The 25,500-nt window shown below is 41.4% G+C and overlaps 1 protein-coding gene across 2 annotated transcripts in view; it reads right to left on the reverse strand.

Annotated features, from left to right (window-relative positions):
• LOC124802887 (NACHT domain- and WD repeat-containing protein 1) overlaps window positions 1-25,500 on the reverse strand; it is a 598,844-nt gene that overhangs the window by 187,584 nt on the left and 385,760 nt on the right. For both annotated transcript variants that reach the window (XM_047263936.1, XM_047263935.1), the window contains exon 6: window positions 2,166-2,333. In XM_047263936.1, coding sequence (XP_047119892.1) covers window positions 2,166-2,333 — 168 coding nt within the window. The remainder of the gene's footprint in view (window positions 1-2,165; window positions 2,334-25,500) is intronic.

Genomic DNA, 25,500 nt, shown 5'->3' on the forward strand with positions numbered 1-25,500 from the left:
GGATTCTTCCAGGTATACAACCTTCTTTTATGATTCACTAAAAAGAAATTTTAAAAAGTCTTCGTAAACGAGTTCTTCGTTTCTGTGCCAACGTTGCTGATAATTGGATTCTGCGTCACGATAACGGGCCATCCCATACTGCTCTGTCAGTACAGCAATTTTTAACCTCAAAACAAATTTCAGTATTACCACATCCACCTTATGCAGCAGATATCTCTCCGTGTGACTTTTTTCTATTTCCAAGAGTCAAAACGACGGTCAAGGGACACCATTTTCAAACAACACAAGATGTCCAAAAAGCTGTGACGAGGGTCTTGGAGGATATTACAGAAGATTAGTTCCAGAAATGTTACCATCAATGGCAGAAGCGCTGGAGAGAGTGCGTGCAACCAGAAGGAACTACTTTGAACGAGACAACACTAAACTTGACTAAAACGGTAAGCAAAATTTTTTTTCACATCAGTTTCATTACTTTATTGTCGCACCTCGTATCTCTCAGATCAACAGCGACTATCTACGTTTACAGGGTGTTACAAAAAGGTACGGCCTAACTTTCAGGAAACATTCCTCACACACAAAGAAAGAAAATATGTTACTTTCCACGTTAGAGCTCATTTTATCACTTCTCTTCAAATCACATTAATCATGGAATGGAAACACACAGCAACAGAACGTACCAGCGTGACTTCAAACACTTTGTTACAGGAAATGTTCAAAACGTCCTCCGTTAGCGAGGATACATGCATCCACCTTCAGTCGCATGGAATCCCTGATGCTCTAATGCAGCCGTGGAGAATGGCGTATTGTATCACAGCCGTCCACAATACGAGCACGAAGAGTATCTACATTTGGTAGCGGGGTCGCGTAGACAAGAGCTTTCAAATGCCCCCATAAATGAAAGTCAAGAGGGTTGAGGTCAGGAGAGCGTGGAGGCCATGGAATTGGTCCGCCTCTACCAATCCATCGGTCACCGAATCTGTTGTTGACAATCGTACGAACACTTCGACTGAAATGTGCAGGAGTTCCATAGCTCCATCGTGCATGAACCACATGTTGTGTCGTACTTGTAAAGGCACATGTTCTAGCAGCAAAGGTAGAGTATCCCGTATGAAATCATGATAACGTGCACCATTGAGGGTAGGTGGAAGAACATAGAGCCCAATCAAGACATCACCAACAATACCTGCCCAAACGTTCACAGAAAATCTGTGTTGATGACGTGATTGCACAATTGCGTGCGGATTCTCATCAGCCCACACATGTTGATTGTGAAAATTTACAATTGGATCAAGTTGGAATGAAGCCTCATCCGTAAAGAGAACATTTGCACTGAAATGAGGTTTGACACATTGTTGGATGAACCATTCGCAGAAGTGTACTCGCGGAGGCGAATCAGCTGCTGATATTGCCTGCACACGCTGGACATGGTACGGAAACGACTGGTTCTCCCGTAGCACTCTCCATACAGTGACGTGGTCAACGTTACCTTGTACAGCAGCAACTTCTCTGACGCTGACATTAGGGTTATCGTCAACTGCACGAAGAATTGCCTCGTCCATTGCAGCTGTCCTCGTCGTTCTAGGTCTTCCCCAGTTGCGAGTCATAGGTTGGAATGTTCCGTGCTCCCTAAGACGCCGATCAATTGCTTCGAACGTCTTCCTGTCGGGACACCTTCGTTCTGGAAATCTGTCTCGATACAAACGTACCTCGCCACAGCTATTGCCCCGTGCTAATCCATACATCAAATGGGCATCTGCCAACTCCGCATTTGTAAACATTGCACTGACTGCAAAACCACGTTCGTGATGAACACTAACCTGTTGATGCTACGTACTGATGTGCTTGATGCTAGTACTGTAGAGCAATGAGTCGCATGTAAATACAAGCACCGAAATCAACATTACCTTCCTTCAATTGGGCCATCTGGCGGTGAATCGAGGAAGTACAGTACATACTGACGAAACTAAAATGAGCTCTAACATGGAAATTAAGCGTTTCCGGACACATGTACACATAACATCTTTTATTTATTTGTGTGTGAGGAATGTTTCCTGAAAGTTTGGCCGTACCCTTTTGGAACACCCTGTATATCAGGGCTGCGCCTAGCCGAGTGCTAAGTGAGACACAGTGTGGGGAGGAAGTGTGTGCCTGTTGGCTGTACTCACGTGCCAGCTCGCCCAGACAGAGCTCTGGGAACTCGTGGTCCTGCTGCTTCTCCAGCGCCGTCCTCCAGTGCAGGTCGACCACGTGCAGTTCATAGCCGCGCTGTCGACAGCGCGCGCGCACCGCCGGGTACACCTTGTTGTGCAGCGCGCCCTTCTCCACGCAGCAGTCTGCAACACGGGACATCGGTCCTCCACTCACCCTGGGCGCACTCGGTAGAATGGGGAAGACTGGATAAGGTATGTGACATCACGGGGGACCATATTACAGATAAACACCAGTTAAATCTTTGGATATCTGAGACATGGTGCGGCGCGGCACGTTACTTTTTACCGCCCTGCCAGTGTCCAGTAAAGTTCATTTGTCTAGCTAAAAGCTGTAGTAGAAAATACTAGACCACTACTGTCTACTGCAGGTCGCAACATACATGGAATTATCCGGTAAACGGGATGTGGCTGGTACTGAAATAAAAGTTTTAACTTGGCAATGTAAATTTTCAGGTGTATTTTTACGATAAAGATCACAGTTAATACTGCCAAGTCCGTACTAAGTGTCTACACAATGCAAAGCTCCCACGCACACCACAATCACACACGTAGCCAGTTTATGGTATTTACACCCGTTACCGAAGTTAATAGAGTTCACTAGATCGTTTAGTTATGAAAATGCTCGCTCAAATGTTGTGCCCTCTGCTCTACACGTAATGCCTGTTCCAGTCTTAGACAGCACAACACGCCACTCGGTTGTAACTAACAGCCAAAAGCAATAATTTTGATATTCCGTCTGAAATTCCACACGACTTCCACTATACCGTTCACTTAAATACACTTTGTACTACTTCGCGAACTCGTAATTAGCATATTTCCCCGATTTTACAGTACTTTCGTCGGAGCTGCTTTCAATGATTTGTCACTAGTTCGAACCCTCAGCCCTGACTTCCTAGATGACACCAAAGGCTTTGTTCCCAGCATAGATTGGCGCGAGCCTGCATTTTTCTGATTGGCTGATATCACAAACAGCAAATCAGGTTGCAGTATTATCCCGCGCTAACCCGCGCTTTACTTTAATGACCAATCATAGTAAAACATTTCTTTCCGTGGCAATTGCTAAATAAATAAATTTAGAAAAGTATCAAATATAAAATTACGCCTTCTGAAATTACCGATTAATGTGTGTTCTACTCACGATTTATTAGTACAATAAACTGACTCCACATTTAATTATAGTAAATCCCCTGTATAGTTTAACTGGTACTTCGTGAATAAACAAAACAATTTTCATTTGCTTCTGTTCTTCTTCACGCATACAACACACACACGGCTAATTACTACACATATAAAACAATTATGATTATGCAAATACATTAAATATTAATCAAACATAACATTGTAACATTGTTTTGACTACGACTGCTAGCACTGTCCATCAGTTGCTGACCTCTGCCGCCTACTGGTACAACTAAGGGCAGCTCTGTAACTCAGGTCCATGTCAGCTGGTGACATCTGTCGATGACTCATGCCTATAACGATATCGTCCTAACAAGTGACAGGAGCGATGCAAAGCCGCTAAGCCTCAATGGCAAAAAGCATGGGAAACCTCTCGGGTTTCCTCCTTCTTCCCGAACATCCGCGAACGGTCGAGGCTCAGACACGTTGACGCAAGTCACGGTACGGCACACTTCCTGACGGGCCGTGGCCCTTACCCTACACACTTGCACCGCTTTGGCCTTTGCCAAAGTGATATGTGTGAATGTGAGCAATATGGATCCGACGAACACCTAACACTAAAATGTAAGGCCGACGTAAGAAATCGAAGACACAGGGCAAGCTTTAAGAGACCTAGATAACTGGAGCATGCTTAACGTCATCAGTGACGAAATGTCAGGAGCGCTACACAAGACTTACAACCAGCAACGACCATATACAAGATCACGCCCCGAAACACTCCCTACACCACAATATGATGTATGGAATAACAGAGATTCAAACACTGACATGGAAACAGATGGATATATAGAAACAAGTGATGACATGAACACTCCAATATCACTAGATACATATACGATACAGAAGCAAATCACACGACTGCAACAAGTAATACAAACATGGAATTTAGAAGTAAGTTACCTACAGAAATAAAACAACGGATTTTCCTGTTTGGACAAGCAAAAGCCGGCCGGAGTGGCCGAGCGGTTCTAGGCGCTACAGTCTGGAACCGCGCGACCGCTATGGTCGCAGGTTCGTATCCTGCCTCGGGCATGGATGTGTGTGATGTCCTTACGTTTGTTAGGTTTAAGTAGTTATAAGTTCTAGGGGGACTGATGATCACAGCAGTTAATTCCCATAGTGCTCAGAGCCATTTGAACCATTTTTTTGACCAGCAAAACAAGTATTTAGTTCTTCAGATCATTATTTTCAAACATGTAAACGCGTAATTTGTGAAATGTATAAGATGCAAACTGTAAAACATTTGAACTTTATGAAGTTGTGCATAAACGTACATACGCACTACAATAAGACGTAAACACACAAACACAACTGCACAACATAGATAAGAAGCGCCATTCGGGGAGACGAGGCTTGAAGTTATCTCCCAAGGCTCCTCTCCCGCTTACGGCGTGGTTAAGTGGAGGAATCAATTGTAGTAACAAATGATTCTGTCATACCTTAAGCAAAAATCTCGTAAGTTACTATCACAGCACACATGCATATAGTAGTAGCTATAGAAGAATAGAATATGCTAACTCAGCCAGACAGATCGAAGCCCTTCCACTTGAAATAGCTAGGTAAAAGAACTTCTTTAGCTATCTGAATCTTTCCGTTCGTGTATCATTCCTTTCTTAAGAATATAGTATTTTTTTCCAATTGTACTTCATGTATCTTGTGTTTTTTTGTTTTGTTTCTCTTTTTTAATTAACAATTGAATTATACAAAAAACAACAAACGTACTAAAATTCTGAAAATTGCTTGTTTGTAGTAGCAAACGAACCACTGCGGTTACCAAGGTGGTGTATCACTCTGTAATTTTAATAAATAAATAATAAAAAAAACTCGGTAGAGGCGGAAATTTTGCGGCCAGCTCTATAACGGCCTCGTAGGGCAGATTAATCAGGTGAATCACTTACTATAAAAAGGCTACTAGTCCGAAATTTATAAATTTCCGTTTTCTCTCGATTATGATCCAAGCGGTTCAATGCATTGTTTACTGCAAACAGGAAAGCTGCTCAAAGGACAGAAAGTGCCTGGCAACGCCTTCAGTTTTCTGTTTGTCGCAGGTGGGAAACTAGGTGGAAGGAGGAAAGATACTCTACAATGGACGGCATTGTTGAACTCATAAAACATTCGTCAAAATATGATAAGTTTTCCATTGTTCAGATGAAAGTGGATTTTTTATCGATTACTTTTTATGACTTTGTAGAGGGACTGAGTAGACTATATTTTGCCCTCCATTTCTATAGGGTGCTCTAAAAGTCCCATTACAAACTTTTTATGACTTCGTAGAGGGACTGAGTAGACAATATTTTGAATTGGATCCCACGTCCATTTCCGTGCTACATCCATTTGAAAACACGTTGGTAACGCGACCACTTTTACAAATAATTTATTAGACGTGACAGAGTACATCAGTAGTTTTTCAATACCACTCATTAATAACTAAAGAAACCGGACCGAAGTACTCGTTGACGGGTTCCCTTCAATATGATGCAGTAAGGCCTCTCCCGATTTGGGTTTGCAGTGTCCCCTTGGAGTACCACAGTCACGCCAGCGACGGGGAAGGTGCCCTTTCCGTAATTCTGGCGGAAAGGGTATGCAATGGAGCCAGACGTTCTGCGTAACGATTTTGATAAAGGCGACGAACAGCTCTTCCACTGTCGTGAACTATGTCATACAGTAGGATCGTGTTGGTGTATTTTGCAACGTGTACTCAACCATGTTGCTCTAACCGCCACACACGAGGGAATAAGGCTCGAACCAGGTCGGATAGGTAGGGCAGACGTCAAATGATATCAGCTGATCCGACGTAAGCACCCTCCACCGTGACTACCCTGTTGCATACCTACCTAGCAAACATGTTTTCAAACAGCTGTAGCACGGAAACGGTTCGTTTGCGGACATGGGTTCCGATTGAAAACGCTGTCTATTCAATCCCATCTACACTCCTGGAAATTGAAATAAGAACACCGTGAATTCATTGTCCCACGAAGGGGAAACTTTATTGACACATTCCTGGGGTCAGATACATCACATGATCACACTGACAGAACCACAGGCACATAGACACAGGCAACAGAGCATGCACAATGTCGGCACTAGTACAGTGTATATCCACCTTTCGCAGCAATGCAGGCTGCTATTCTCCCATGGAGACGATCGTAGAGATGCTGGATGTAGTCCTGTGGAACGGCTTGCCATGCCATTTCCACCTGGCGCCTCAGTTGGACCAGCGTTCGTGCTGGACGTGCAGACCGCGTGAGACGACGCTTCATCCAGTCCCAAACATGCTCAATGGGGGACAGATCCGGAGATCTTGCTGGCCAGGGTTGTTGACTTACACCTTCTAGAGCACGTTGGGTGGCACGGGATACATGCGGACGTGCATTGTCCTGTTGGAACAGCAAGTTCCCTTGCCGGTCTAGGAATGGTAGAACGATGGGTTCGATGACGGTTTGGATGTACCGTGCACTATTCAGTGTCCCCTCGACGATCACCAGTGGTGTACGGCCAGTGTAGGAGATCGCTCCCCACACCATGATGCCGGGTGTTGGCCCTGTGTGCCTCGGTCGTATGCAGTCCTGATTGTGGCGCTCACCTGCACGGCGCCAAACACGCATACGACCATCATTGGCACCAAGGCAGAAGCGACTCTCATCGCTGAAGACGACACGTCTCCATTCGTCCCTCCATTCACGCCTGTCGCGACACCACTGGAGGCGGGCTGCACGGAAGACGGCGTGAGCGGAAGACGGCCTAACGGTGTGCGGGACCGTAGCCCAGCTTCATGGAGACGGTTGCGAATGGTCCTCGCCGATACCCCAGGAGCAACAGTGTCCCTAATTTGCTGGGAAGTGGCGGTGCGGTCCCCTACGGCACTGCGTAGGATCCTACGGTCTTGGCGTGCATCCGTGCGTCGCTGCGGTCCGGTCCCAGGTCGACGGGCACGTGCACCTTCCGCCGACCACTGGCGACAACATCGATGTACTGTGGAGACCTCACGCCCCACGTGTTGAGCAATTCGGCGGTACGTCCACCCGGCCTCCAGCATGCCCACTATACGCCCTCGCTCAAAGTCCGTCAACTGCACATACGGTTCACGTCCACGCTGTCGCAGCATGCTACCAGTGTTAAAGACTGCGATGGAGCTCCGTATGCCACGGCAAACTGGCTGACACTGACGGCGGCGGTGCACAAATGCTGCGCAGCTAGCGCCATTCGACGGCCAACACTGCGGTTCCTGGTGTGTCCGCTGTGCCGTGCGTGTGATCATTGCTTGTACAGCCCTCTCGCAGTGTCCGGAGCAAGTATGGTGGGTCTGCCACACCGGTGTCAATGTGTTCTTTTTTCCATTTCCAGGAGTGTACAAGTTCTGCAAGTTTGTAAGGGGGATTTTAGAGCGCACTGTATAAAGGAAACTGCCTGAGGGATGATTCGTATGGTATAGTCGTTCCTAGACACCTGAAAAGCGTTCTCATTGTTTCAAAATACCATGAGGTGACCTTTTCAACTGCAAATCCGCGTAATGTTACGTGCCACACGGATATTGCTGACGTGATGGACAGTTGCAGGCTGAGAAAAGCTGTACAAGCTTTGACACTCCCTTCAAAGAAAGCCTACATATCTGTACCACCTATAAATAAAAACGAAATGGATGATAGCAAGAAATCTTTTGTCTATATCCATCAGGACAAGATGCAGTTTTGGAATTCAGTCGCATCATGGCCGACAACAACGGCATCTCTCGATGTAGATGAATATGACTGACTAATGCAAACAGGCAAAACGCCAAATATTATTCAGAAATATGTAACAAACAATATTAAACTTCTTGGAAGATTAAAACTGTGTGCCGGACCGAGACTCGAACTCGCGACCTTTGCCTTTCGCGGGCAAGTGCTCTACCAACTGAGCTACCCAAGCACGACTCACGCCCCGTTCTCACAGCTTTACTTCTGCCAGTATCTCGTCTCAACAAACAATATTATTACAACGAAATACGTTTATATATACAATTCTGTTTTAATCTAACCCTAAATTTAATTTGAAGATCCAGTGTACTGCAGAAAGGGCACACGTCCAACACCAACAAAGGCGTCCCCCTCTTTCCCGTTACGTCTTATGTAATGAGCAACTTACACCTACATCAAGAACCAGATACATAAGTCAGGATATAAATTGCATTAAACCGGTTTTATTGAGTTGTGAAAGTAGGAAAAGTGAACACGTTGACTTTCTGTGTCAAGCTTTTCAACTTAAACTGCAGCCAGTCGCATTACATTAATTTTTTGTAATGTGGTCTGCAGCCTGTATGAATTGTTTAAAGAACACGATTTTCTGTTTTTAGATGTTGCGATATCGTCAGGTCCAACTTATATTAGGAACCCTCGGATATAGATCACTCGATTTACAAATAATAATTTTATGTAACTCGATTTCTATTTAAACGATACTTTTTGTGAATTCTGCTTTTATTCGATATGAATAGAATAATTTCTAAGTTAGTTATCAAGATATAAACCTAAGTAAATTTTGCAAATTTATTTACAACAATCTTTTCATTAAATTTCGTAATTTACGTAAAAAATATGTGTAAAGTCAATTTAAATACTTTAGTTGCCAGCAGCGTAAATGGTTAGAGGCTTTGTCTCCACTTTTAATCTCTGATCTGACGCGCGTGGCGGGAACAGACGATATAAAGTTAGACGTGTGTTTGTGTGCAGTCGTAGGGAATAGTTGCAATTTTGTAGCTCTTGTGAGTAGATAGAAATGATATTACCTTCAAAGTTGAATGATTATTGTGAACGGTTGGTCTGAGTGTTTAAAAGTACAGAAGCTAAAGTTAATGAACTTTTATTATTTAGTAGTTAAAGTAATTCGTTAAATTGTTACGATTCTGGGAAGTTCCACACTTCTTTGCACAGCAAAAACTCAATACAACAGTCATACCGTGAAGAAGGCAACGAAGCCAACATAATACTAGCTAAGTACCAGATTAATAATTTATCAAATTTGGCAGGCCTAGGTTCAAAATTACGCAAATTGTCAAAAATTATTAAGGTTGATGCGCCGATGGAGGTTTGATCTTAGTAGGGTATCACGCCTCGGTGTACATGTTTTTATTTTGCTATTGCAATATCGACGTTACGCCATTGTGAAAAAATGGCTCTGAGCACTATGGGACTTAACACCGATGGTCATCAGTCCTCTAGAACTTAGAACTACTTAAACCTAACTAACCTAAGGACATCACACAACACCCAGTCATCACGAGGCAGAAAAAATCCCTGACCCCGCCGGGAATCGAACCCGGGAACCCGGGCGCGGGAGCCATTGTGAAACATAAATACTTGATAACATGTCACTGCCCAGAAATACACGGAAGTTAAGAATAATAGAACCCTTTTACGATTGTTCCACTTTGTGGCAATTGAGACAACAGCTGTGATTACTGACATGAGTAATATAACGCCTAAACGTATGCTATCCACGTGAAGGTTAAAATAGAACAGTCTCATTTACGCACTACAATAGCGGAATAAAAACTTCTACAGCCAAAAGCAGAAAACTACGCCTATTAAAAATACAATACAACACCGCCTACATCTACATCCTCGTGCATACTCTGCAAACTGGGAACTGTATTTCAGAGCATTCTTATTGTAACACGTATGAATGTTTCTCGCCGTTCCATTTACATTTCAAATGCTCCTGTGCTTCCTGTAATTAGTCTAACAGTGTCGTCGCTGTCCCTGCGGGAACGATACGTAGAGGGCTGCAGTAAACTCCTGCATTCCTCGCTTAACACCGATACCTGAAACTTTTGAAGCAGACTTTCGCGATATGGCGGGCGAATATGCGTCTGGTAGCTCACGTTTTCCAACATTTCCGACACGCTCTCATGTAGGTCACACAAATCTGTGACCATTCGCGTAGTCCTTCTTTTTGTACGTTCAGTACGCCCTGTTACGCCTATTTACTGAGGGGTCCACACACACGAGCATTTTTTAGGATTGATCGTACGAGTATTATGAAGCAAAAGTCCTTTATAGTATGACTGCGGTTTTTTCAGTATCCTACCAATAAACAGAAGTGTGCCGCCTGTTATATCTACGACTGAGCCTAAATGACCTTTCCATTCTTTTTGAATCCTCGGTCTTCGCGCAGATTAAATGCGCTCCGCCGCAATTTCTCTCCTGCGCCAACCTCTTTTCAGAGTAGCACTTTCCTCTGCATTTTCTACCCTCTACAGCTCCCTTTAGAACCACGGAGTTAATCTCTGATGCCTTAGCGCATGTCTTATTATTCTGTCTCTTCTTCTTGTCAGTGTTTTCCATATATTCCTGTTTTTGCCGATTCTGCAAGGAACCTCCCCATTCCTTATCTTATCAGTCCAACTGGGTTTCAACGTTCTTCTGTAGAACCACATCACAAACGCTTCGACTCTCGTCTGCTCCGGATTTTCCACAGTCCATCTCGCATTACCATACAATGCCGTGCTCCAGACTTGTACTTTCAAGGATTTCATCCTTAAATTAAGGCTTATGTTTGATACCAGTAGACTTCTCTCAGCCAGGAATGTGGTTTTATGCCAGTGCAAGTCTGCATTTTAAATCGTGCTGTCTCCGTCCGTCAAGGATTATTTTGATTTCAAGTCAGCAGAACTCCTTAACTTAATCTACTTCCTCACCAGCAAGTTTGAAGTTAAGTTTCTCATTGTTCCCATTTTTAACTTCTCAGTAGTTTATGTCCCGTTTACTCTCAATCCATATTCTGTACTCATTAGACTGTTCACAAAATTCGACAGATCCTGCATTCTTTTTCACTTTCACGGAGGACAGCAATGTCATCAACGAATCTTATCATTAATATCCTTTCACCACGAATTTTAATTCCATTCTTGAAACTTTCTTTTGTTTCTCTTATTGCTTCTTCGATCTATATATTGAACAACAGGGGCGAAAGGCTGTATCCCTGTCTTACACCCCTTTTAATCTGAACACTTCGTTCGTGGTCTTCCAATTTCATTGATCCGTCTTGGTTCTTGTCCATGTAAACAGTGTGGCCAGGTGTTCGGTTTTTTACCGAACTGTTCGGTATTCCAAACCCATGTTCGGTGTTCAGTATCGAAGTACGATTGATTTGGTATTTTTAGAATTCATTTCATAGCACCAAATTATTTACTGAGTTGAAAAATTGTCAAAAGAAGAATGGGGGTGCCATACAGCAAAGCCTCTACGGAAAGTGCCTTCAGTCTCGTGAATCATTCGTGGTCTAACACTAGAAGCAAACTGAGTGACCGTATGGTGAAAGCAGAGTTATTATGAATTCGTTGTAATTTGAAGTTCCAACGTGGAACGATCTTTCCCACAATAATTAAAGGCAACAAAATTTTTTTGAAAGCTGAAACTAGCAATAATAAATATAATTTTTAATGATTGCTAAGCTCACAAAATTCTTTCGTCTGACAATATATGGTAATTTTGTCAATTTAATCTGGCAAACATAATTTTATATCATTCCTGTGACTCTTCTTTCTCCGTAGATTGCTCCTATATTCCTCAGAACTTCGAATAATTTGCACTGTTTCACACTGTCGAACGCCTTCACTGTACTCTTTCCATTTATCTGCTCATCCTTCTGCGTTTAACAGTGGAATTCCTATTTCACTCTTAGTCACCACCTCTGCTTTTAATTTCACCGAGGAGTGTTCTGACTTTTCTATATCCGTAGTCAATCCTTCTGAAGATGATTTCTTTTTCCATTTCTTCAGTTTCGCCTGCTTCCATTCGCCTTCGCTGCCTGCAATTCCTACTAATTGCATTGCCTAGGGCACTTCTGTAATGGACGAATATAATCCACCTTTTTTTTCACCGTTCAAAAAACGTAAATCATAAGTAAAAGCGATGTAATTAATGAAATACACGCCTGCATCCGTAATCAGTCGCAGGCTCCACCTTTCGAGAAAATGCTTTGATACGCTTGATTTGCCGCGAAATTATCGCTAGAGTACGAGGTATTCACCAACGTTAACGAGGTTGTTTATGCTAATGATATTCACACTAAAAATCTGACTGTGGTATATGTGCACTCACACGAGTTCTGAATTTTTATGCTTTGAATATTTTATGACATATCACCCTAGAGACTGCATTAGTTTTCTTGAAGTGTAAAGTAAAAAATGAAAGCAAACAATGAAATATTAGAATTTATACGTCTTTCATTTTCAATTGATGTTAATTATATAAGGCTACATAAGATTAATGCTGATAAAGTCTTCGTTTAATAAGATTCGAAACGCTTATGTCTTTTGTCAGTAATCCCATAGCATTTCTGGATCTTGCGGAAAATATTGCCATTACATACTTCAGTGACAAAATAAACACTACTGGATTTGAACATGGATCGCAAACATTCGAAACTTGGTTTAATGCAGCACATGAACTGATGAAGCAGCATGAAAACTTTGACAGACAGTCACTTTCTAAGAAACGTTTGATTGTTGGTACCTAAGACAAAGCAGGTGTCCCTTTATATTCACCCTTGTTTCCCCTTATTCTTTCTCACCTGACCTGTAAAAATGGCATTAATTTCCTTCTGTAGATTAAGTAAACTTCCGATGTGTTCGCATTCATTAATTAATTGTTTCATATCAGTTCAGACGTTTTTTTTCGAATATCCGCAATGGCTCTCGCTAGATGTTTCCAAAGAGTATACATACGATAAAAAAGGAAGCAATGCGTTGCAGCAGAGATGTTGATGGATGAATGATAGAGATGTGAATGTCACTTTTTTTTCGTCGACGAAAAGAGAGGAGTCTGAGATGTGTCTTGATCAAGAAAGGACGCAAACATTTCATCGGTCTTCCCATTGTAACACTTCTGAAAATAATATTGGATTTTGGCTTAATATAAATACCACGAAGTGAATTGCAGTGCCTGTCTATTTGGCAAACAGTTCATCTCACCGCATAGAAATACGTGTTTCTTTCATTTGACGACAGGATCAGCAATTACTAACTTCTGCGGCGGCTGTGTTCGAGACGACCGTCGCAGCAGAAAGAAGAGGTAAAGCTTTCCACTGAGGAGACAATATAGCTAAGAACATTTACTATGAAATTTCCTAGAAAGTTTATTTCAGATATGTTTGATGGCGTCTGTTCGGCTGCCGGCCGTAAAAGCACTTCATTAACTTCCATTTATGCTTCGGCAGTTAAAAGTCAGGAAACATTACCAATTCAAAAGCTCTAAGTCATTCTCCAGCCAGTAGTAAAAAATAGAATAAAATGCACTGGTGACCGAACAGAGATCAGATCCCACAATCTTCGGATCGTAAGTACAAAGTAAAGTAATTGTAACAGTGATTGTTGAAAAACGACTTGTATTTTGTCGTTGCTCCTTATATTGAACAATGAGGATACAATGAGAAAAGGAGAATGTGAAGAAACTGAACATTACGGAATGTAGAAAGAAGAACGTCAACCACAGGTAAGATCAAGAATATTTCTTTGATCATAGTACGCAAAAGCTTTATCGCCACAGTACCCAGATCCTTATCCTGCTCAAAATCCTTTTTCTAGAAAGAGTATTTATGGTAAAGGTGATTTTTTAAAAAAAAATGGTTCAAATGGCTCGGAGCACTATGGGACTTAACATCTTAGGTCATCAGTCCCCTAGAACTTAGAACTACTTAAACCTAACTAACCTAAGGACATCACACAACAACCAGCCATCACGAGGCAGAGAAAATCCCTGACCCCGCCGGGAATCGAACCCGGGAGGTGATTTTTCATTGCGGTAGTAAACAATCATATGCGTAACAGCGACAATAATTAGAAACCATCTAGTCGGGAACGTATATCACGACTGAAATTTTCTACAACTACTGAGTTTCTGTTATATTCCAGTAATTCAATTACAGTGTGTACATTTTATTGACAGTAAAAGTGGAATCAAGTGTCAATGAGGAAATTAATACTAACGGTAGTGATCACGAAAATAGTGAATCAGCATCTAATGCAAATGACATTGCATTGCAACAAGACGGCAGTGTCACAGTCGAAAACAATGAACAGTTGGACTTAACTGCAACTAATGGACAGAAATTTTAGACCAAGGATGTCACATGGCTAACAGTTGATAAAGTTAATTCACAACACTCAATATGTCTTTTTTCAAAATAATTTAGATAGAAACTATGCAACAGATGTAGGAAATTTTCAAAGCTCGACATTGAGTGAACGAAACGTGCACACACATACTCAGGCTTTAAGCACATTATATAATCATCATTATCAGGTGTCAACCGCCTTTTTTAAGAACTCGTAATACCAAAATTGTACTTAAAACACTTTCAAACCGCATCCCTCAGCTAAAACTCCACAAACGGATAGATCATGCTTCATTGTGCAATAGGCGTACTGAAACGTAGCTGCGAAGCTTTACTAACGCTGTTGTGAAGTAGACGACTGCGATGGAGGGCGAGTGGAATGGGGGCAGAGAGCGGAAATGGAAATTTCGGTAGGACATCCGCTGACAGCAACCTGATTTCTCTGATTTCCATCGCCGACTGACGTCACAAGATATCAGCTATTTTCGTCCTCGCCGTGAGGTTTTGAGGAAGATGCCAGGCGAAGGAGGGGTTGACTGACAAACGTTGAAGGTTTTCATTTTCGGAGTTAAAAGGTATTTCTTTTGGTTTTCCTTTATGGCCTAGTGCGTATTATACGAAGGGTAAAAAGCAAAACGAGGATAATGGAATGCAGTCGAATTAAGTCGGGTGATGCTGAGGGAATTAGATTAGGAAATGAGACACTTAAAGTAGTAAAGGAGTTTTGTTATTTGAGGAGCAAAATAAATGATGATGGTCGAAGTAGAGAGGATATAAAATGTAGACTGGCAATGGCAAGGAAAGCGTTTCTGAAGAAGAGAAATTTGTTAACATCAAGTATAGATTTAAGTGTCAGAAAGTCATTTCTGAAAATATTTGTATGGAGTGAAACATGGACGATAAATAATTTAGACAAGAAGAGATTAAAAGCTTTCGAAATGTGGTGCTACAGAAGAATGCTGAAGATTATATGGGTAGATCACATAACTAATGAGGAGGTATTGAATAGGATTGGAGAGAAGTTTGTGGCACAACTTGACTAGAAGAAGGGATCGGTTGGTAGGACATGTTCTGAAGCATCAAGGGATCACCAATTTAGTATTTGAGGGCAGCGTGGAGGGTAAAAATCGTAGAGGGAGACCAAGAGATGAATACACGAAACAGATTCAGAAGGATGTAGGCTGCAGTAGGTACTGGGAGATGAAGAAGCTTGCACAGGATAGAGTAGCATGGAGAGCTGCATCAAACCACTCTCAGGACTGAAGACCACAACAACAACAACAAAAAGGTAAAAACGAAAACACATCTTCTTGAGTGACAGTGCTTGTTTTAGAACTGCATATTGAATATGATCTGCGAGATGCTATTAGTTACGGTACGCTTAATGAAATACTGTACAGGCATGTAGGGGCAGATCTGTCAGCATCACTTGGGAGTCACACCATTGACCACATGTGATTCATCTTGTACTGACCTCTCTGAGGCTTGTGAGAAATAGAGCACTTGGCACATTACATTACATTGTGGACCTTTGTGCCATCACACCTGTCGCTAAGACTGAGGTATATCAGATGGCTTGTATTACAGAAATTCTAATGTATCTCCTGGAGCCTTCAGCGCTATTTAAAATGTTTATTGAGTCTTTGGTAACCTTTTAATTTTAATATGTGAATATATACTATAGAGGAAAAAAAGGACGTACCACAAAGGATTTATCCGAATCGGTAGATGTGACGTGCGTGCAGAAACAAAGCATTACAACTCCACAAAAAGTGGATGACTTATTCAAGAGAATGAGCTACACAAATTGAGCAAGTCAGTAACTTGTTGGTCCACCTCTGTCCCTAATGCAAGCAGTTATTCTGCTTGGCGTCGATTGACATAGTTGTTGGATGTACTCCTGAGAGATGTCGTGCCAAATTCTGTCCATTAGGCGCGCTAGAGCGTCAAAATCCAGGGATGGCTGGAGCGCCCTGCCCACAATGATACAAACTTTCTCGATAAGGGAGACATCCGACGATCTTCCCGTCCAAGGGTAGGGTTTTGGCAAGAATGAAGACAAGCTGTAGAAACTCTCGCCGGTTGCCAGGGTATTACCTTGCTGAAGTTTAGGCCCAGAATGGCTTGTCATAAATGACAGCAAAACGGGGCGTATAGCCGACGTACTGTTGCGCTGTAAGGGTGCTGAGGATGACAGCCAAAAGGGTCCTGCTATGAAATGAAATGGCATCCCAGAGCATCACTCCTGGTTGTCAGTCAGTATGGCGGGCGAGAGTGAAGTTGGTGTTCTACCGCTATCCGGTGCGTCTCCAGACACATCTTTGGCATCGAATCTCATTGACTGGAGTAGAAATGTCTTCAGTCATGAGTCTCGTTTCGAACTGAGCCCCAGTGACCAGCAAAGACGTGGTTGGAGACGCCCCAGACAGCGGTGGGATACCAGCCTGACTCTGTAAGTCTATCTTATCTCGACGGTTATGTTGTCCAATATAAAATGTAAGGTCAATACACCTTCAGCAATCTAAATTTCCAGCCTAGCACTATGCAATCTGACCTACGTGCAGAAAGAATCCCACCTCTTGTACAATCAAAATATGGTCCACCGTACAACATGTGGTACCTGTAGACTTCTTTTTAACAAAGCGATACTTCGTTCATAACCTACAGGTGAGAACACACTATCAGTCCAACTAATTTTCAACATTTTTCTTTAGCACCGCATCTCAAGTGCTTCAATTCTCTTTTGTTTCGGTTTTCCCACGGTCCATGTTTCACTACCATCCAATGCTGTGCTCCAAACGTACATTCTTCGAAATTTATTCCTCAAATAAAGGCGTATGTCTGATATTAGTAGACTTGTCTTAGCCAGGAATTCTCTTTTTGCCACTGCTAGTCTGCTTTTTATGTCTTCTTTGCTGTGTCCGTCATGTGTTATTTTGTTTCCTAGATAGCAGACTTCCTTAAGTTCACCTACTTCGAGATCACCAGTCCAGAGTGTCAGTTTCTCGCTGTCCTAGTTTCTGCTATTTATTATTACTTTCAGCTTTCTTCGATTTACTCTCAGTCCATATTCTGCGCTCAGTAGGCTGTTTATTCCATTCAGCAGATCCTGTGATTCTTCTACACTTTCACTGAGGATAGCAATGTCATCACCGTATCTTGTCACTGATATCCTTTCACCTTGAATTTTCGTTTCACTCTCGAATCTTTCTTTTATGTTCCTCATTATTTCTTCGATATATAGATTGAATAGTAGGGCCGAAAGACTATATCCCTGTCTTACACCATTTTTAATAGTATTGGTTAAAAACAGTCTTGGTTGCAATTTTAGTTTTTTTTTGTTTTTCAATTTGTTTTTCAACGACGCTTTTCGCCTTATTTAGGCATCTTGAGGTTATCTTAATTTGGTATTTCTTAACAATCCTTTAGTCAGTGTAGCCAAACGGCATCGTCGAATATATGAGGCCAACATCGCCTTCGACGATGCCCTTTGGCTACACTGACTAAAGGATTCTTAAGAAATAATTAAGAAATACCAAATTAAGATAACCTGAAGATGCCTAAATAAGGCAAAATGCGTTGTTGAAAAATATAAAATCTAAAATTGCAACTAAGACTGTTTTTAACCAATACTGTTAAGCACTGGTTTGTTGTTATGCCACATGTAGACTGGAAGAATTACCATTTTTAATCCTAGCACTTCGTTCCTGATCTTCCACTCTCATTGTACCCTCTTGGCTCTTGTACGTATTGTATATCACCTGTCGATCCCTAAAAAATACCCCTATTTTTCTGAGAATTTCGATCTTGCATCATTTGATATTGTCAAACGCTTTTTATAGAAGATTGAGCCTTAGCATTTCTTTTTCCAGATCTTTTAGCTTCTCTACCACGTTCAAACTTCTGACGTGACACACCCAGATTCGTAGAACGTTATCCTTTCGTTGGTTACTCAGTATTTTTCTCATGGTATGGTAATGAGTCTTATGTGAGAAACTTGCTTTTTTGATCCATCTGATGCACTGCCTGCCTTCCAGTGACGATCTCTGTAAAACCGAAACCGGTAAAGAATGAAATTGAATGTTTACAACTGATGGCTATAAAAATGCTTTCATCAAATATTCAACACTCATCACAAGTTACCTGTACAAGCTAATAATATAACGTAGACGACGGGTAGCTGTAAGAGTTCCCTCTTTATGATGATATACTGTTTTAATTAAAACAAACGCACCGGTTGATATAGTGTGTGGTATGAATCAAAATAAAATATTAACGGAGTAATCAGTCCCTAGAAAATTATAATTTGTTTTGTGAGAAGCTATGAAGCAATTCGGGTGCCTGCTGCTTGTGGCTGGTACAATTGTAATTTGTAGGAAAAAACATCCACCGTATTTAGCTTATTTGATACATTTTAATCCCACGCTGTATGTTTTTTTTTTTTCAAGTAACTCGAGCCAAATATTTAAAAAGTCGATCTGTTCAGTAGTTTCTGCGCAATGTTGATTCTTACACGGAACCCATTACTGCTTCTCTTTAACGCTCCAGTTTCCTTTAGATCTTATCGTAATAAAGCTCTATTCATCTCTGACGATCCATTTAGGTCTACATTGTACTCTCCTCAAGAATTTTCCTTTTACTTTGAGAAAGGTGCTCTTTGATACGGCACTGCTCCGGAAGAACTTATTACCTCTATTCTACAACAACTTAAAGAGGTATTTGGCAAGTGTTTCTCATCTTGACATGTCTGAGACTCATGACACAGATCTACGTTAACAGCTGCTGTCACAAGTTTAACGAAATTGGTTGTCCATAACGACCCGTTGCGTTACTACTAACACTACTTCCTGTGACAGAGGTAATGGGGTGTAATTTGCACCACACAAAGCGGTACCCAGTGTCTGATGTGCGACGCGGATTTAATAAGTAACGCTAAATGACCTCAACTCAAAGCCTGTTTTGTACAGCACATCACAGTGCTTCACAAGGTATGCTCCCGTCTTCCTCCGACGTTTGAACACAGGCTTACCCTTGCCGGCTATAGCGAGACCTGCAGTTAATCTTGCGTTCTACACCATAATGGTAGTGTGTTTTGGCTCTGTTATTTAATACTTCTACCAACAGTTGACCTCTGCCAAATAATACAACAATTTTCATTTATGCTGACGATCCCTCCCTCTGTTCCCAGACTGAGACCTTTGAACAGGGATGTTCATGAAAAACGCACACTATTTACAAAATGCACCAATCCACAAATCTGAAGATACAGCAAAGAAATTTTATATACCACGCTTTACATGAAATTAACACATTTACTGTTGAGTTACACTACTGGCCATTAAAATTGCTACACCAAGAAGAAATGCAGTTGATAAACGTGTATTCATTGGACAAATATATTATACTAGAACTGACATGTGATTACATTTTCACGCAATTTGGGCGCATAAATCCAGAGAAATCAGTACCCAGAACAACGTCCTCTGGCCGTAATAACTGCCTTGATACGCCTGGGCATTGAGTCAAACAGAGCTTGGATGGCGTGTACAGGTACAGCTGTCCATGCAGCTTCAACACGATACCACAGTTCATCAAGAGTAGTGACCGGCATATAGTGACGAGCCAGTTGCTCGGCCACCATTGACCAGACGTTTTCAATGTGCTGGCCAGGGCAGCAGTCGAACATTTTCTGTATCCAGAAAGGCCCGTACAGGACCTGCAACATACGGTCGTGGATTATCCTGCTGAAATGTAGGGTTTCGCAGGGATCGAATGAAGGGTAGGGCCACGGGTCGTAACACATCTGAAATATAACGTCCACTGTTCAAAGTGCCGTCAATGCGAACAAGAGGTGACCGAAACGTGTAACCAAGGGCACCCCATACAATCACGCCGGGTGATACGCCAGTATGGCGATCACGAATACACGCTTCCAATGTGCGTTCACTGCGATGTCGCCAAACGCGGATGCGACCATCATGATGCTGTAAACATAACCTGGATTCATCCGAACAAATGACGTTTTGCCATTCGTGCACCCAGCTGCAGCGTTAAGCGTAACCGCAGCCATGGTCTCCGAGCTGATAGTCCATGCTGCTGCAAACGTCGTCGAATTGTTCGTGCAGATGGTTGTTATCTTGCAAACGTCCCCATCTGTTGACTCAGGAATCGAGACGTGGCTGCACGATCCGTTACAGCCATGCGGATAAGATGCCTGTCATCTCGACTGCTAGTGATACGAGGCCGTTGGGATCCAGCACGGCGTTCCGTATTATCCTCCTGAACCCACCGATTCCATATTCTGCTAACAGTCATTGGATCTCAACCTACGCGAGCAGCAATGTCGCGATACGATAAACCGCAATCGCGATAGGCTACAATCTGACCTTTGTCAAAGTAGGAAACAGGATGGTACGCATTTCTCCTCTTTATACGAGGCATCACAACAACGTTTCACCAGGCAACGCCGGTCAACTGCTGTTTGTGTATGAGAAATCGGTTGGAAACGTTCCTTTTGTCAGCACGTTGTAGGTGTCGCGACCGGCGCCAACCTTGTGTGAATTCTCTGAAAAGCTAATTATTTACATATCACACCATCTTCTTCCCGCCGGTTAAGCTTCGCGTCTGTAGCACGTCATCTTTGTGGTGTAGCAATTTTAATGGCCAGTAGTGTACTTGGGTTACGTATATTCAACTTTTTTATGAAATTAAAAAAAATAATTTAAAAAAAGTAATACATGTAATTTTTATTCAGAAATTGTGTAAGAGATTTCTACAAAATTCTCTGTGTCTAATCCCTCATGAGATTTTTTGACTATATTGCATAAGAGAATTTTAATAACATGTCAATTGTACCTCTATAAGTATAATATAAACTTCATGCAAAATTCATCGTGGAACTACAGTTGACTTGGAGAGGAGTGCAGCTGAAACACAGTTTGTAGCCCAAATATCCTGGGCTCATTCGTGACCATACACTGACTTTCAAGCAGCAATGTCTGAATGTAAACCAAAAAGCACCTGCAAAATTAACATACTGCGTAAAATTTCGGCAACATCCTGTGGTGCTGCAGAAAAAGCAGTTAGGACTAAAGCTTTATCTTTGTGTTACGTTGCAGGTGAATATGCTAGGCCTTTGTGGTATAATTTTGCCCACACAAAAGAAGTAGGTATTGCTGTTAATGAGTCATGTAGATTAATACTGGATGTCCGAAACATAAAGCGCGGCATAAATATTACTATTTAGCTGGAATTTCTCCTCCAGACATCTGGCGTGAGATGGCTGTATGGAGAGAAAGTATAAAGTATCTACCTCCGATAAACACCCATTATATGCTCACTACCCTCCTCCTCCACGACTGACGTCCAAGAAAAATATCATTAGGACAGCGGATAACACTGTCTAACAGACGTGTTCCGACTATGTGGACTCTAAGATATGAACACCACTGGATGACACCATCGGATAATTAACCGCTGGTTTCACTGAAGTATGATTCAAATTTCACGCGGACACAAGTCAAAAAATCAGGAAATACCTATTTAAATAATTTTTTAATATGTGAGTTTTTATAACGAAGTAAAAAGTACGAAATTCATCTAGAAAGTACAGAATGATTGCGCCCCATACTCGACGCCGATCCCCCAAAGCACCTTGCCCTATTTCAGTGTGATCCAAGTTTTGTTGTATTACATTAACACTTATTCCATAGATCATGAATACGACATTTCGTAATTATGTGAAACGTATCAGTTTAAGAGAATGTGTCTTTACACAATATAATTAAATTTTTGTTTTATTAAAAAATTTTTTTTTTACAATTACTACTTCATACCTAAAAAGTCATCCATTGGGTAGAAGGAGCTTCATTCAGAAATTATTTTAATATGTTTTTAAATGCTGGTTTGCTATCTGTCAGACTTTTAATGCTATTTGGTAAATGATCAAAGAGTTTTGAGGTAGCATAATTCACCCCTACTGTGCCAAAGTCAGATATGACCCAGAGCAGTGAACATCATCCTTTCTTCTAGCGTTGTAGCTATGCACTTTGCTATTATTTGTGAACTGGGATGTGTTATTAACAACAAATTTTATAAGTGAATGTATGTATTGTGAAGATACTGCGAATATCCCTAGTCCCTTAAATAAGTATCTGCCATGTGATCTCAGATGGGCTCCATCTATTACTGTGATTACACGCTTTTGTGCAATGAATACATTTTCTCCTGACGATGAATTACCCAAAATATGATGCCACATGAAAACAGTGAATGAAAATAGACATAGTAGGTAATTTACTGATATGCATATCACAAAAATTTGCATTAAACCTAACAGCATAAGTACCTGAGCTCAAGCATTTCAGCAGCTCATCAATGTGTTTCTTCCAATTCAATTTCTTATCAGTGCACACACTCAGAAATTTTTAATATTCTGCCTTAGCAACAGACTTCAATTCAAAGTCTATATTTATCAATGGTGTACTGTATTTTCTCAAAATTTAGTGAGAGTTCATTTACAGAGAACCACCTAGTAATTTTCCGAAAATATTATTCACAATTTTCTAAGCTAATTATCATTTGTTGAGTGTGATTGCTATACTTTTATCGTCAACAAAAAGAACTAGCTTTACATTTTCACAAACATAGAATGGCAAGTCATTAATATGTACTAAGAACAATAAGGGACACAAGACTAAACCCTGTGGGACACTGTTGTTGACACCACCGCAGACAGAGGGCTTCGCGAATTTTTGCAGACTATCTGTACTGTTAATTTTAACATTCTTAATTCTTCCAGTTAAATATGAATCACACCATTTTTACACTGTCCGACCTCTACCACAGTAGTTATCGAGAAGAATTTCATGATTCACATATTCAAAAGCCTTTGAGAGATCACAAGAAATCTCGATGGGTGGTGTTCGGTTACTAAGATCTTTTAATATCTGATCACTGAAAGCATACATCGCATTTTCTATTGAAAAGCCTTTCTGGAAATGAAACTGACATTTTTTTGTGCTTCAGTTTTACAAATATGTGAGGCTACTCTTGAATACATTACTTTTTCAAGAATTTTGGATAAAGCTCTCGGTAGTTAGATTGGGCAGTAGTAGTTAGTATCAGACCTATCCTCCTTTTTATGGAATGGTTTAACAATAGTATATTTCACCAGTCCAGAAAAATGCTCTGTTTCAGTGAGCTAGTACTCGCTGAGAACCCTACTTGTTTGTTGGGAACGAGCTTTTAGCACTCTGCTGGAAATGACATCAACTCCATTAGCAGTTTCAGCGACTGAGTTCAACTGGTTGTTCGACATCTACATCTACGTGGATAGATTCCAAATCACATTTAAGTGCGTGGTTGAGGGTTCATCGAACCACCTTCACAATTCTCTGTTATTCCAATTTCGTATAGCGCGCGGAAAAAACGAACACCTATGTCTTTCCGTGCAAGCTCTAGTTCCCCTTATTTTATTATTGTAATCGTTTCTCCCTATGTTGGTCGGCGTCAACAAAATATTTTCGCATTCGGAGGAGGAAATTGGTTATTGAAATTTCGTGAGAAGATTCCTCTGCAGTGAAAAAGGCCTTTGTTTTAATGATGTCCACCCAAAATCCTGTATCATTTCAGTGACGTTCTCTCCCAGATTTCGCGATGATACAAAACGTACTGCTCTTCTTTGAACTTTTTCGATGTACTCCGTCAATCCTATCTGCTAAGGATCCCACACTGCGCAGCAGTATTCTAACAGAGGCCGGACAAGCGTAGTGTAGGTAGTCTCTTTGGTAGATCTGTTACATTTTCTAAGTACCCTGCCAACTGCAGTCTTTGGTTAGTCTTCACCACAACATTTTCTATCTGTTCATTCAAATTTATGTTGGTCGTAATTATAATTCCTAGGTATTTAGTTGGATTTATGGCCTTTAGGTTTGACTGATTTATCGTGTAATCGAAGTTTAACGGATTTCTTTTAGGACTCATGTGGATGCCTCACACTTTTCGTTATTTAGGGTTAACTGCCAATTTTTGCACCATACAGATATCTTTTATAAATCGTTTTGCAATTTGTTTTGATCTTCTGATGACTTTACTAGTCGATAAACGACAGCGTCAACTGCAAAAAAACCTAAGACGGCAGCTCAGATTGTCTCCCAAATCTTTTATAACAGCAAAGGATCTATCACACTACCTTGGGGAACGCCAGAAATCACTTCTGTTTTACTCGATGACTTTCCATCATTTACTACGAACTGTGGTCTCTTTAGCAGGAAATCACGAATCCAGGCAAGTAACTGAAACGATATTCCATAAGCACGCAATTTCACTAGAAGCCACTTGTGTGGTACAGTGTCAAAAGCCTTCCATAAATATAGAAATACAGCTTAGCAGTAGCACTCAACACTTTTTACGAGTAAAGAGCTAGCTGTGTTTCACAAGAACGATGTTTTGTAAATTCGAGTTGATTGTGTCAATAGACCGTTTTCTTCGAGGTAACTCATAATATTCGAACACAAAATGTTTTCCAAACTCCAGCTGCATATCGAGTTAATGATATGGGCCAGTAATTTAGTGGATCACTGCTGCTACCTTTCTTGAATATTGGTGTGACGATCTTTCGTCTAGCGAACGGTTGTATACGTTTGTTAGGTTTGGAGCTATTGCATCAGCATACTGGTATACAGTTTGGACTGGAAAACTTGCTTTTGTTAAGTGATATAAGTAGCTTTACTACTCCAAGGATATCTACTTCTACGTTTCCCATGTTGGCAGCTGTTCTTGATTAGAATTCTAGAATATTTTCTATTTACTTCGTCTTCTTTGGTGAAGGACTTTCGGAAGGCTGTGTTAAAGTTTCGTTGTGCAAACTATTATAAGCATCTCGCACTGGAGTCCATGCTAAATTTCGAGCTTCTGTAAAAGATCGCTAGTCTTGCAGATTTTGCGTCCGGTTGAGGGTGGCTGGTTTTTTTGTTTTGTTTCTGCAACAGTGTTCTGAACCCTTTTGTGTATGAAG

Source organism: Schistocerca piceifrons, chromosome 6 (assembly GCF_021461385.2).
Source record: "Schistocerca piceifrons isolate TAMUIC-IGC-003096 chromosome 6, iqSchPice1.1, whole genome shotgun sequence".
In the NCBI taxonomy this organism is placed as follows: Eukaryota; Metazoa; Arthropoda; class Insecta; order Orthoptera; family Acrididae; genus Schistocerca; species Schistocerca piceifrons.